Source organism: Ciconia boyciana, chromosome 1 (assembly GCF_034638445.1).
Source record: "Ciconia boyciana chromosome 1, ASM3463844v1, whole genome shotgun sequence".
Taxonomy (NCBI): Eukaryota; Metazoa; Chordata; class Aves; order Ciconiiformes; family Ciconiidae; genus Ciconia; species Ciconia boyciana.
Genome location: NC_132934.1, coordinates 41,259,024 through 41,273,362, shown reverse-complemented (window position 1 = coordinate 41,273,362; position 14,339 = coordinate 41,259,024). Strand labels below are relative to the sequence as shown.

Here is a 14,339-nt window from a genome sequence, read left to right as displayed (position 1 = left end):
AGTAACTGTTACAACAGACAGAGGTACTGTCACTTCTTTAAAATGAGAAATGGAATTTCCCTCTTGGGGAAACTTATGTGAATGGATATTATGCAGATAAATATGAATGATGTATTTACAAGTTGCCTTTTTAATTCAACTATTGACTTCTGTCTCCCCCTCTCTACCCTCCCCTTTATATATCACAATAGCAGTAATCTCCATTATCCAGTGATGCTGAACTGATCTTTTTCTTCAGTGTTTGTTCATAATGGGGAACCACTGAAATGTCTTGCTCATGTAAGGTTGTTTTTAAAAAATGGCTATTTTTATCTTTTCACTGTAGATTAACATCATTGGAAGTTAGTTTCTTCTCAAGGAATTTGTAATTCCATTCCACAGTCAGTATTCTGCCACTAATGGTATTTAAAATCATTCAAGAATAAATATTTTTATATATTTCTTTTCCTCAGAGCCATTGCTGCCGAATGCTTTCTAATGGGACAAAGAGAAGTAAGTCAACACAGCTTACTAAAATGAGTAATTACAAAATTCTGTAAAACTTTTCATACCTTGGCTTTATCCAAAGCAATGGTCATCTCTTAAACCCAAGATTTCTAGATAGTTGAAATACTCTATATGTAAACACCGAAGGATTTGCCTCAAGTGTGAGAAGATTCTTTGGCAATCAAGGTAGAATGGATCATATCATGAGTACTCGTGCATACTGTTTGTGTATCTTTCACTTACTGGGGGGGGTATATTCTCCTGCTTTTGGGGTTTTTTTGGGGTGTTTTTTTGTTTGGGTTTTTTTTTTTACCTGGAGGAGATTGCTAGCACTTAAAATACAGTAGAGGGAAGAAAGGATTGTTGTGCTGGAAGATGCTAACGACTATCTTTACTAGTAATTGGAAGGGTGGGTCTGCCAAGCCAGTGTATGTAGAGAATTTGAGTAGTTCCCAACCCCACCAAAGACATCAGTTATTTTTGGAGAAAAAGAACAAGTTTACTCATTGGTACTTTGGGGAGGGAAATATTTTTATTACTCTGTATACAAATACAAGAGGTTTTGGCACAGCAACTGGGCCACTTTTCAGTTCAAACAGAATGGATCTTCCTGGTATTGTTGTTGTCACTTTCAAAATATTCCTCTGCCTGTGGAAAGATGCTATGTATTGGGGGGGATCATGAGGCCCTGGGTTCGTGACTTACCACTTGTTTGTGGTGTTTCTGAGCTACTTCTCTGCTGTATCTTGTTTTGTGTCATTCCTGTAGTGGCTGATTCTCAGCATCCTTCTTTTCTGTCAGTAGTCTTTCTTTTGAAACAGTATTAAAGCTTTAACCGATCCATTATGGGTAGCATGGCTATTGTTAGACTCACATATGAAATCTCGTCTTTCCTTTTTTACTGTCTCCTAGAACATTTAAAAAGAACACCTCCCCAAGCAGACAGTTACTTGGTTTGTAAGATCAAATAGTTCAAAGTCAGGAGATATCAAAGGCATGGTTGCCTATTCAACCTTAATTCTGTCTCCATGTTGATGGTTTGGTGTAATCTGTAATTAGTCACAGATCCCTGCTTCAGTCATTGTATTAGATGGACTATGTTGTAAGGCACTGCCTATAGTGAGGCTGGTGACTTAAAAGATTCGTGCTTTGTTTGGTTAGAAAGTTAGAAAAATAGATCTCAAATGAATCAAAAAGAGGGTCCTTAAAGAAAATGAACCAATTAGAATGAAGGCATATGTAAAACATTGTAGCTGGATTACACCCAGAAGAAATCTTGTGGTTTTCTTCTGCAACCACCTGACTAACTATATGGTGGGGAGTAAAATCACTTCAGTAGGCACATGCAGCGCAGTTGGGTTTTTTTGGGGGTGCTTAGTTTGGGATGTAGTGAGCACTTAAAACTGTTTATACAAATCAGTGACCGTTCTAAATAACTGGATTTTCTAGTAAACAAGTAGGATATTGTTTTAAAATTGAATTGTGATTCAGATGCTGGATTTCCTGTTCCTGGAGAACCCATCATTTATTCCCTTCAGCAGGTCATGTAAAGGATTGCTAAAAGAACATAGAAATGCGTATGAGTATTAAAAATGCCAACGAATACCTCCCCTAATGACTCTCTGATTAAAGTTGGTGCCTTAGATACCAGTAGTTGAAGGAGACTTGAGTAAATACTCACACTAAACATTTTGGTCCTCTATTTCCAACCATAAAACGGTAAAACCATTATTTCTTTTTAGACGGTTGCAACAACACATACTGATTGTTAAAGGACAGATAGATAGATGCTGAAGGGAAAAAGCCTATGAAACAGTTATTTTCATTGCAGGGTTGGGATGGTATGCAAAAAGCAAGACCTTGAGACTGCATATTGAGTGGTGAAAGAGAAATATTCAGTAAGCTGCTTCATTCCCTGAGCGTGTTCCATCCTGTGCAATGAATGAGGCAAGAGTCTTGTGAAGAAAAATAGAATGTCCTCATGTAATTAATCATGTGCATACAAGGGTCAGAATTAAGGTCAGACATAAACTTGCCTTTGCTTTTAGTAGCAATTTAATGCTTGACTTTGAAACTTGTTTAAAAACAGGTTTTAAAAATTATTGCAAGAGATTTTTGTGCTTCAGATACTCAAAATGAGTGCATGAAATTGTGCTGACTTTTACTACTTGTTTTTATTTTACAGGTCCACCATTTATATCAGAGAGCCCTTCAGAAGTTACCTCTATGTGCAACACTGTGGAAAGATGTAATGTTTTCTCCTTATGATTCAGTTTGAGGTTTCATATAAATTTTCTGCATATCCCATATCCATAGATGTGGTGATGCTCAAGCTCTGGCTAAATCTTATATCTGCTTCCCCATCTCTTACAGCAACTCTTGTTTGAAGCATCAGGAGGAGGTAAAACTGATAACCTGAGAAAACTAGTTTCCAAGTGCCAAGAGGTTGGAGTCAGCCTAGATGAGCTTTTAAATTTAAACACTTACAGAACAGAAAGCAAGAATCACTGAACGCTGGGTACGGTCAGCCATAAGTCCTATTAAATGCCAAAATCAGTTGAATGATTCTTCAGGCTGATCCATGCCTAAGATCTGTGTAAGGCAGATGAGTATTGCTGAGCATATCAAGTCTCCAATCTGCTTTCCTTGAACCTGGAAACAATTAACATGACCCTTCTGGAAAAATGAACTCCCTGTCTGGCCTTGCTTCTGGGCCCTGCCAGATTCTCATAACGTCATCTACGTAAGTATAGTTAATCAAAATGACAGACATTATTTTTTTATGTTTTCTTTTTATTTTCTGTTTTCTTTGTTTTGCTGTTCCTGATTCACTTGACACTCTCACTGATGCCTGAGAGATCTGTGTTTGGGATTAATTTACTGGGCTGTGTTTACAGTAAAAAGCAAGTAGTCCATTTTGGGTTTTTCCTTTTTTAAACCTTTTTTGAGACTTTTTCATTACAGGATTTAAAACAAAAGCAGCCGCTCTTAAGGAAAGTGTAACTGCCGTGGCCACAAGTATGCTTCTTGCACTTGAAGGCTCTAAGAGGGTTGCTTACTGCCCTTTTCTGCATTGGACTCACGGCAGAGACTATTAAACTTGAAGATTAAAGAAACTATTGCAAATGCCAGTGCATCAGAACCTAAGAGTGGTCAATTATGTGCAATTTTTTGTAAAGAAATTTTAATTTATAATAAAGTTTAACAGTTTAAAGAAAGTTAATATTGATCTGTTTTGTATTGGTACTACCTTGTAGTATTACAGGTGTTTTTACAGAGATATTTTCAATACAAGCTGACCTTTTAAAAAATATGTTGTCTTTTGTTATTTTGATCAAAAGATAGGTGAATGTGGTTGAGCTACCTATTGTGGATGTAGAATAACTACATCTCAATGGGGTTGTTTCTCCTCTTGCCTCAGGTACACAGATGTTTGTCCCCTACCAACTATTCCTGTCAATAATACCACTTCACTAATGGAAAGTACATTTTATATTTTGTCCTTTGCACCTTTTAATGAAATGAGGCCCACTATCCAAAGTCACTACATGCACATTGCAGAGAGATACTGTCAGCTGGCTGAACCAGTGATGGGGCTGTTCACATCAGGTTGGCTTTCCACCTGTTTTTCCATCTGTGCCAAATCATATCAAAAGGTGGTTGTAGTACCCTTTGCGTAGGTGATTTATGAAGATGCCATGAAGACAGTGAACGAGTGGTCTTCATGTTTGAAGCAAAGTGATTTGTGACATGTAACTTCCAGTAACTTTCAAAACCCTTACTTTTATCTGAAGTTACACATGAAGCAGCTTGCTTAAAGGAGAGAAAAGTGGGAAATACTGGTTTTTATCTAGGGGAATGGAGGGTGATTCTGCACCTTAAGTCCTTTTTTAGACAACTCTTAGATTTAAGCATGAATTATCCAATAAGTAAATCTTCAAATACCCATTTTAATGGCCAGGTTTTTCTGCAGACTACAAAACTAGTATCAGAAAAGCTGACTCAAACCCGTTCTTCATTGTAGTAGAGTGGTATCCTGATTTCTTCAAACTTAGGTGGTACAGCTCAGAATGAAAAAGATGTAGATGATAAGTACAATATTTAATTTATTAAAAACTCCTCAAGTATGGTAAATTCTGGCTCACACGTTGCCCAAATATTTTTTCAAAATTTGTCTTTAAAACTTTGCTCATAAACAGTTGATATTTTTCTGCAGCAACACCTAAACACCTGCAGTATTTATTTTAGTGGGATACCATTTTACCTATTTCACTGTTGAAAATAGAAAAGCTTAACACTGTCAAGGTTTACAGCACTTCTAATGCTGTCTTACACATTCCCTAGCTTAGGCTTTTCTTACACTTAGGACTGTGACTGTTACCTTTCTTGCCCTGCTGTACAGTGACTTTATAACAAAAGGCCTAATGTCTCTTTCTAAGGAGACCTTAAGCTTTAAATTTTCATTGAGGATTAATCATAGGTACTCTGCCTTAATGGCTTCTCACATACTTGGAGATAAGGGGAGGGGGAACCAAATGTGCTGTCATCCATTGGCCTTAATCCATATTGTTTTAATTAAAATACTCCTGGTTTATATGTGGCTGTTTGACCTGATTTTGCTTGGCTTGATGGTATGTGAAAGTGGCTAATCATAATGGGAATTGTTCATTTAGGAGCTGGAATGAAGACTTATGAGGAAGCTGTATAGTCTTTAGAGCAGCACAAGCACTTTTTTTTTTTCACCAAGCAAGAAACAAAATGCACTGCTGGGTAATGTAGAACTGCCAGGAAGGATTTAGTGCTTCCACAGGTCTGTAGTTACCATTGAATCCTTTCTGTGCTCTGGTACTCTGCTAGTTACAAAGAGGGCATTCCGTTTAAGAAACAATCAAGATGGTTTCTTTCTGTCATTTGCAAAACTTCATTAATACATCACCAAGAAGAATGAAATTTAACCAAGGGTATTAAATTAATCTACGTATTAGTCTTTTAAATTAGTGATCTCTCCTGAGGACTTCTGTTCTACAAGAAACAAATTTCAGATTACGGGCAATAGTGGTGGATAATTGGGAAGAAAGGATAACTCCAGTCAATCAAGCAAAATCCTAGCTGCCTAAGAGGAAAAAATAGCAGGAAAGTAGAGTAATTTTAAACATAAAACTATGCTGCTACTTGTTCTATGCTTAGAATGGCTACTTTATGAATAGTGATCTGATTATTTGGCCTTTAGTTTAAGTCTTTCTGGAAACAAAGTCTAGGTCTTTAATAGTACTACGCCAAACTACCACCACTACACTATTTTTCACTTCCTGGCTATTGCAAAAACACAACAATATGAACAAAACATTCAGCTGCAGTTGTTACAAAGAAAAATAAATGGAAATTATTCAGTGTTTGTTTTGTTTAGTACATTCAATGAAGACCTATGTGAAGACAATCTCTTTCAGTATTAGTCATTTTAGTGCTCAACAAGAAATGATCAATTTATGGGATGGCATGCGGTTTACTTTTCACAAAAGTTCAGTTTTAACCTAGCTTTGTTATAGATATGCTCTCCACAACTACAAGGTGAAGGCATGTTGGAAAGAAAGTGCAGAGGGAAGCAATAAAAGGAGGCAAGCAGAAAGGTTTTAAAGAATTGTTTCAGGAAGAAATTCAGATAGAAAGGCTTGAGGTAGTTTTAACTTTTCTGAGATAACTGAGACTTGTCTTTCCCTATAGTTTTTTTAAGTTTTGGGATAAGGTAGTATTTTTCTGCAAGATACATTCTCTTTTCAGTGGGTTCAAGGATGAGCCTATTCATTCTTCTAGGCCCATTGGTTAATTGCATTTTATATAGCAATATTTATTGGGAATTAGCAACTCTTAAAAGCAGATGTGGATTCCCTTTCATATTCTACAGGCCCTGTTTCAGGTGAAAGATTTGAAAACTTGTAGTGCGTGTTTTTTTATATATAGGACTTCAAAAAGATCCAGGAATTTTCAGTGTCACAGGAATGTTACCTAAAATGAATGAGTGAGCAGATTTACTTGATCGCAAGAGCAGCAGAGGTATGAACCTTCTGAGAGAGGTATGAAGAGGTTGGCAAACTAAAGAGATGCAATGCAAGTATACAAGAAGCTGAGCACACGAAGACCCAAAATGGAAAAGACTGCTTCAATTAGACAAGAGCAGTAGGCAAACTTCAACAGTAGTGTAACAACAGTACGCAAGGGGCATGCTATAGACGTCAGCTGGGCACTTGTTCTGCTGCTGAGCTTTTGGAAGCTCTTCAGAAGGGCACTGTAGTCTTGCAAGAAGCTCCATGTGCTGTCCAGCTTGCTGTTAGCTTTAGCTGTTGCCAGCTGCCCTGCTCCCTCCTGGAAGTCTTGGTGTTCTGAACGCGGTGGACAGCTGCTGCTCTTACGTTCTTACAATTAGAGGTCACTACCTGGGGGCCTAATTGACCATCTGTAAATGAGATAAAACAGAGTTCTCTCACTGTGACTTACGAACTGTTTTCTTCTGTGCTTCTAGAAAAACTTGTTTTCATTGAATTATGGTAATTTCACTTTTGTCACGCTGCTTGTGTTTTGGGGCCTTTGTGCCTCCTGTTATCCAGAGTGTAAAAATGAGAAAAGCCTCAAACTGTTCTTACTGCCTGGGATTGTGAGGCAGAACCCTGTGACGTCTGTTTCCCTTTACTTACCTGATTCTCCAATGCATCTGCAAGTTTCTTAAACTTTTGCAGGGGGAAAGGAGAAAGGGAACAGTGAGTAAATCAAATGAAAAAACAGGAAGAAAGATCCCACTAGGAGTTACCTTCTTGTAAAGAATATAGGGAGTATCTACTCCCTTAACTTCAGGCATCGTTCATGACAACTTTTTTTTAGCAGTGCGCTTTCTAAGGTTCCTCATAGCTTCAATTCTACTCTTCAGTTTTTCTTAGAGTGAAGCATTGTCAGATGTTGAGTTATCCCTATCTCTTTTCTGTTTCACTTTTTTGATGTCCCTCTGAATGACTGGCTTTGCTCTGAGTGTGAGGCTGCTTGTGGGCCCTTACTTTTCTCTGGGATTCAGAAAAGAAGGAATTTTTCTTCAAGGTCTCAACTGATCAGCAACCTCAGCAACTGATCTAAGCAACCTTCAACTGTGGAAGCAGACCCACTAACAAACAGGATTTCCGTCACTAACATTTATACCATTAGTGCTGTTCTGAAATGCTAGGCTAGTATTGGGAGATGCAGAGATGGCTACGCTGGTGTTGAATACAGTTGTTCTGGATAACTGTGCCATGGGTTTATCGGCTATGAACATTTGACGTTGGTATCTGTGGGTGCAGGAAGGGGATGGGCTCTGATCTGATGCAAATCCCTAGTTAGCTGAGTAGACTGATGTCCCCGTGGGGAGGGGCATCTTTCACTAGATCAGGTTCTTCAAAGCCTTGTCCAACCTGACCTGGAACACTTCCAGCAATGGGGCATCCATAACTTCTCTGGGCAACCTGTTCCAGTGTCTCACCACCCTCATCACAAAAAGTTTCTTCCTTACGTCCAGTCTAAACCTACCCTCTTTCAGTTTAAAACCATTGCCCCTTGTCCTGTCACTACAGGCCTTGGTAAAAAGTCTCCTCCTTTCTTTCGAGCTCTAGTTCTTAAGCCCACATCAGATGTCAGTAAGATGCTTTAACTCCTAGCTGTTGGCCTCCATATTCAGCAAGTTGTTTTGCAGCAGCATCCAGGCTTTTGAATTGCAGTCATTGGTCCTATAATTGTATCTTGTTGGTTTTTATTTCTGCTCGTAGTGCTGAGTCATGCTGTTCCCATATGACTTGCCTTCTGTGCTTTGATGGTAGATTCCTGAGCTGCTTTATCTTACCCTTTTCATGCTTCTAGGACATACTGTGAAGACAGGGACAAGTTTTTTTATCTTTTCTATCCAGATTACAAGCCTTGAGCGAGGAGTGGAGGGAGGGAAAACAAACCCTTGGCTTAACTAATTAATTTATTGACAGTTTTTCCTGGTTGGGTTATATAAAACTGCAAAGATGCCAAAAATGTAATCACATAAAGAACAGGACTTTTTACCCAGTTAAAACATGCTTCCTCGTGTTCATCCGTGCTGACAATTAATAGCCTGCTACCTTTATTTTTTGGAGTAGTTTTATATTGAGACTACAAGAGGTGTTAGAGCTGTGCATCAGAACCTGACCAGTACTTACAAGCATAAGTGGATGCTTGTGTTTGATATTAAAGATTTCTTAAACAATTTCTCTCATATCTGACAACCTACTTAACAGCCACTGTGGTGCTGTCGCTCTCATACCAAGTGAGGTGTCTGTAAGAAAGCTAGACTCGCAGGAGTATGTGGGGGGAGGATGCAGAGTTCTTCCATGGACAATAGTCATGGGAAGTGGTATGCTGTCCTCATAGAGAAGCTGATGAAGTATGGACTGGATGAGGAGACAGTGAGGTAGACTGAAAACTGTCTCAACAGCTGGGTCCAGAGGGTGGTGATCAGTGGTACAAAGTCTAGTTGGAGGTCAGTCACAAGTGGTGTAGCCCAGGGGTCAATACTGGCTCCAGTCCTGTTTAACATCTTCATTAATGATCTGGATGATGGGGCAGGGTGTACCCACAGCACGTTTGCTGATCACACAAAATTGTGAGGAGTGACTGATATGCCAGAGGGTCATGCTGCCGTCTAGACAGATCTCGACAGGCTGGAGAAACGGGCCAACAGGAACCTCGTGAAGTTCAACAAAGGGAAATACAAAGTCCTGCGCCTGGGGAGAAATAACCCCAGGCACCAGTACAGGCTGGAAAGCAGCTTTGTAGAGAAGGACCTGGGGGTCCTGGTGGACACCAAGTTGAACATGAGCCAACAATGTTCCCCTGTGGCAAAGACAGCCAACAGCCTCCTGTACTCCATTAGGAAGAGCATTGCCAGCAGGTCAAGGGAGGTGATCCTTCTCCTCAGCACTGATGAGGCCACACCTGGGGTGATGTGTCCAGGCCTGGGTCCCCAGTAGAAGAGAGGTATGGAGCTACTGGAGAGAGCCCACTGGATGGCCACAAACATAATTAAGGGACTGGAGCACCTCACATATAAGGAAAGGCTGCAAGAGCTGGGACTCCTCAGCCTGAAGAAGGCTCGGGGGAAGATGTTATCAATGCGTACAAAAGGAGGGTGTAAAGAGGATGAAGCCAAGCTCTTCTTAGTGGTGCCCAGTGACAGGACTAGAAGTAATGGGCACAAACTGAAACATAGGAGGTTTCGGCTGAATATCAGGAAATACTTTTTTACTGTGAAAGTGACCAAGCGCCGGCACAGGTTGGCCAGAGAAGTGCTGGACTCTCCATCCTTGAAGACATTCAAAAGCCATCTGGAGATGGTCCTGGGCAACTGGGTCTAGGTAGCCCTGCTTGAGCAGGGGGTTGGACCAGATGACCTCCAGAGGCCCCTTCCAGCATCAACCATTGCGTGATTCTGTCATGTTCCTGGTGTACACTAAATCTGTGTGCTTTCACCACCTTTGTCTGATCAGCTGCACCTGGCCCCTAGTTGCCTTCATGCTCCTTTAGTCAAGGGCAAAAAGCATGGAGCCAGGCCAGCAATCTAGGTTCTTTCCTACCATCCCGGGCTGAGACGGAGCTGTGAGCATGTGATCTTTTGCACTTGACTAACTTTGTTTGTAAATACTTCTTATCTTTGTGTATACAGTAGCTGAAGAGCTAGCTATGGACTTTATAGAGTTTCTTTAGTGCTTTTATTGAGGTGTTCTCCCACTGCACACCCTTTGTTTGATATAGTCGGTACAGGGATTGCAGTTAGTGATAGAGACTTCCTGCCCAGCTTAATTTTTTCTGGAGGTAACCATGGCCTTCAATTAAAGATGTATTTTAGTTTTTGTTTAGGTGATTGGCAGAAACAAAAAATTAATGGTTTAAATTGAGAAGACTAAAGATGCTTGTTGATCTTGTATGGCAAGTGGTTGAGACCCTGCCTCAGATCTGTGAGGGTCAGGTGTAGAACTGGCTTGCTCCCAAAATCCTTCAGGCATATTCCTTGTGCACCTGTGCTGGTGCTGTCCTCAGTGCTCATTAACTACTACTCAAAGGAGTAGCTAACTTTTCAAAGTGACAATATCCTGCAAAACATTAGAAATTCACATCATCAGAGGAGCTAAGTGAAAGGGGTAGTGAAAACTTCCACATCCTCCAGCTTTCCTGAAGAGCACAATACAGCTCAAACCCCTATACGTTCATTGGTCTGTGGTACTGTCCTGTAAGTATACCATGTCCAGCTGGATGCTTGGAACCAGTTCCACAACACCCAAGGTTGAGATTGTGTTGGTAATGAAAGACTGGGTGCATTTCTGTCTAATCAGGAAGCATTAGCTCCTTTTTTTTCTCCAGGCTTTTACTATAAATGTCACCAAAAATCTTACCCAGCCTTCAAGATTCTCTGTAATTACTCCTGGGACCTGGGATTAAAATCCTTTGAAGGATTAATAATTGTTTTCCAGTCCTAAGGGTCTGTATAACAACTACGTGGTGAGAAACAAATCCAAGGAGAAATAGCAGAGGTCTTCCTTGCTGCCATTTCTTCCTCATTCTGCCAGTTCTTCATCTGTTGATGATAACCTTTTACTCTAGCATTTGATAAATATGATGGCCAAATCTCTGTAAGTAGATGTCAAAATAGTCTGAAACTTTTGCCTATTCTTCAGCCCTTACTGCTGGAAAGACTATCCATGCCAGACAAAATTGTCTGGAATTGCCATGCCACCTGTTGCTGACGGCATAATCTGTATTTATCTGAGAAAACTGATGAACGACCTAGCATCCTGTGTTATTTTTTTTAAAGAACATATCCACATCTATATTTTGCTTAGTAACTGTAGCAAATTGAACACTCCCCCTTCACCCCCTCATCCCAAACTCTAGGTATGTAGCAAGTGTCAAAGGAAGCCTTCCTGAGACAGGCAGAAATGATCAGACTTGGAGCGCTCTTGAGCTGGACCGTTTTAAAATTGCAAACCATGATGACTGTTACAGAGGTGCAATTATCCCAGTAGAGTTAATGATCATGAGCACATTTATCCTAGAAATGTATGGATAGCAATGTACGGATGAGTCGAAATTTCCTCGATCAAGGCAAATTCACTTGTAACATGTTTGAGGAAGCAATTGATGGTCCTGATGTGGCCTTAAGATACATAAACTCTTCATTGTCACTGCAGTTGCTGTCATGGTTGTACTCTTCAAAATCTGGAAGCTGCAAATCTCTGGAGAAATTCTCCCCTCTGTGACACTCACTCACACGATGATTAAAATGGAGGAGCCCTTCCCTCAGAGAGGACTATCAGAGACTCTGGCCTCTAGTGAGGAGGAGCGATAGGAAACATGCACCACAAACAGGGAGCAATCACAGATAGCTGCCCCTTGGAAGCAGGTAAATCATGAGTGAAGGAAGAAAACCACCACAAAATAAAAATCTCTTCCTTGCAGAAGCTGGTTCCTTTGTGTTCCTGAGAACCACTTAGTCTGGTGCTCTTCTGCTCTTTTCTAGCAATTTTGGACATTGCCTGGTTTTGTTTTTCCTTTGGTCCATAAAGAAGACCATCTCAAAATTTTTGAAATCATCAAAATAGATTATATTTATCAAGTAGAGTATTTAATAGGATAGACTTGAATGAATTTTCTGATAGAATAAAAAACCTAGTTCTTGACTTGCCCATCACTAGATCTGTGGGATGGGTTCGTGTCCCCGAGGCTCCAGAACGCTCATGGACCTGCATCTCTCCTTAAGCTGGTCAGACCCTGACTGAGCCCCTTCCGCCTCACAGGTAATTTGCATTCGTGTCCCATGCAATGTCATTCAGAATTACAGGGCAACAAAGTTTCTGGTTTATGTGAATAAATGAGAAGTCTGATCACCCAAATTTATGTCATGGAACAATTCAGCTGAGGGATGAGTGCATCGGTCATCTGATCATCTTTTTAGGATTATGAGCAGGCTTCTTCCATATGAACATGGAAACAAAATCTGATTAATAATGTCATTTCTCCCCACTAGTAATATTGCTTCGGGTTTCAAATATAAGGTTCCCAAGTGATGGTCAGCTCGTCAAACCAATTGCAAACCCAGTTCCCTTCGCAGTTTTATGTTGACTGACTCTGGTCACATCTCTGCTAGATCGCTTTCTGTGCTTTGGTTTTGTCCTTTTTTTCCCCTGATAGCCATTAGCTTCCTGAACTGTTCTGGAACAAACTGAACTCCATCCTCTTGGTTTGAAGGACAGCATTTGCATATTCACAGAAAATCACAGGCTGTTTTACTGACACTGATTGTGGTGGGATAGGGAGAATGCATGGTATTTACATTGTTTTAGGAATACAGAATTTTTAACAAACTGCAGGTAATCAAGCCCATTTATGTTTATGGAGTTTCCTTGTCAGTTGTTTCTTAAAACCTAGCTTTCAGCATCTGGCTCATAAAGTAATTTATTTCCTTGGTGCTGGGAATCTCAAAAAGAAATAATGTGAATAATTTTGCTAGATGCCATGTCACATCTTTGCATTTGAAAGATTTCAAAGATAGTTTCTAAGTGAGTTGAATGTAAGCATCTATGTCTTGGCAGTATTTAGTTACAAGATAATAAATTTGTGGGCTATGTATCCAACAAAAAGACTGTTAGTTGACTATCTCTACCTACTTTATCTAGCGTATAAGGTATACTAGTTATATCTCTATCCTGTAATGGGAGTGTAATCATAGATGTGACGATGCTCCTAACTAGCTTGGATAGAGTACAAACAGAGATGTAGCAGCATTGACTTCAAAATTTTTCAGCATCTTTCAAATCCTTTCGAAATTCAGAGTAGGTTACTGAGGTAGTTATAGTGCATAGAAATAAATGGAGCTGTATCTTAGCTGAGGAATCTAGACTAAAACCAGCAGATGTCCTTATACGTCCTGCCATTTCACCTGAGGCTGGGGGTCATCCTACCATTGGTTTTAGGGAGCGGTCAGGAATGAGATGAGAACAGAAAAGGTCTGTTTTCCAGAGTCGATCAGTATTTCATGCCAGGGGCTATCTGTTGCTCTGAAGAACAGAGCAGGGGTGTTAGCTTATCCTTATCTGTAAGGTGGCTTAATGTTTGCAAGGAACCCAAGATCAAAATTTGGCTTAAAAGAGGATATAGACGTTAACTGCTACTTTTCTTCTTTATTGCGTACTACTATTTCTTGTTGTCCTGCCTGAGTAGCAGATAATAAAGCAGAGTATGGCTTGTAACTGAAACTTAACCTTGTAAAATTGTTGGCAATGAATTATCTGTGTGTCTGTTTGTTCTCTGTTAATGGGACCATAAAATCCAATCATAAAGGTTGCGGTGCTGCACCTGGGGTACTGGCAGAAGTGACCGTATCATGGCTCAGGAGAATGTTGACAAAGAGTCAACGGGAAGAAGCCTTTTAGTGCAGACAGCAGGGCCTGATCTAGCAGAAAATAGCATAGAAAAATACAGTGATGCTGTTATATGTGACTTGCTTCAAAGAGTCTGAGCTGGGGACAACTCTGCATCTTTGAAAAAAGGAATGATTTTTAACTAATTTCTCACTGCTACCACAGCATGTGATGGCCACAGGTGATCTGTGAGGAACATTTGCTCTTTGAGGTTATAATCCTCTTTGATTTCTATATCTGCTTTTTATTTTCGTGGCAACTGTCAATCTGGCTCTCATTTGTGACCCTTGTAGTTAGGTCAGTCCCTTTTCTGGTCAGTTTGAGAAAACTGTGTGGCTGAGGAAAGGTGGTTGGGGAGCTTCTAGGTACGGGTCTTGAGGGCAATGATGCTTTCTCTTG

The 14,339-nt window shown here is 40.2% G+C and overlaps 1 protein-coding gene across 3 annotated transcripts in view; it reads left to right on the top strand.

Annotated features, from left to right (window-relative positions):
- Positions 1–3,746, top strand: part of ZFC3H1 (zinc finger C3H1-type containing) — a 44,821-nt gene extending 41,075 nt beyond the window's left edge. For all 3 annotated transcript variants that reach the window (XM_072863586.1, XM_072863576.1, XM_072863565.1), the window contains exons 33-35: positions 453–492; positions 2,672–2,734; positions 2,860–3,746. In XM_072863586.1, the coding sequence (XP_072719687.1) occupies positions 453–492; positions 2,672–2,734; positions 2,860–2,997 (241 nt within the window). In that variant the 3' untranslated portion in view covers positions 2,998–3,746. The remainder of the gene's footprint in view (positions 1–452; positions 493–2,671; positions 2,735–2,859) is intronic.
- The last annotated feature ends 10,593 nt before the right edge of the window (positions 3,747–14,339 follow it).